This window comes from Metschnikowia bicuspidata, assembly GCF_001664035.1.
Source record: "Metschnikowia bicuspidata var. bicuspidata NRRL YB-4993 chromosome Unknown METBIscaffold_1, whole genome shotgun sequence".
NCBI classification, from domain to species: Eukaryota; Fungi; Ascomycota; class Pichiomycetes; order Serinales; family Metschnikowiaceae; genus Metschnikowia; species Metschnikowia bicuspidata.
The window spans coordinates 1,420,529-1,420,940 of NW_017387731.1; the positions used below are offsets into that span (position 1 = coordinate 1,420,529).

The window sequence follows — 412 nt, forward strand, 5'->3', positions numbered from 1 at the left end:
TGGTCACAGTGACAGTCTCGTGAGGAACACCAACAACAACAGTGTCAGTCAAAGATCCAGTGGCAGTGGAAGTCGTTCTGGTCTTTCCTGGACAACGAGAGGTGACGGTAGTCGTGTGCTTACCCACAGTAGTCTTTGGCACATCCACAACAACAGTGTCAGTCAAGGAACCAGTCACAGTAGTAGTCGTGGCGTAGTTCTTAGTCCAAGTGCTGGTCACAGTGACAGTCTCGTGAGGAACACCAACAACAACAGTGTCAGTCAAAGATCCAGTGGCAGTGGAAGTCGTTCTGGTCTTTCCTGGACAACGAGAGGTGACGGTAGTCGTGTGCTTACCCACAGTAGTCTTTGGCACATCCACAACAACAGTGTCAGTCAAGGAACCAGTCACAGTAGTAGTCGTGGCGTAGTT

General features: G+C 50.2%; 1 protein-coding gene across 1 annotated transcript in view; it reads right to left on the reverse strand.

Annotated features, from left to right (window-relative positions):
* Positions 1-412, reverse strand: part of METBIDRAFT_9412 (uncharacterized protein) — a gene marked incomplete at both ends in the record, with an annotated part of 4,951 nt that overhangs the window by 2,456 nt on the left and 2,083 nt on the right. The window contains one exon of the mRNA XM_018859383.1: positions 124-300. Coding sequence (XP_018713581.1) covers positions 124-300 — 177 coding nt within the window. The remainder of the gene's footprint in view (positions 1-123; positions 301-412) is intronic.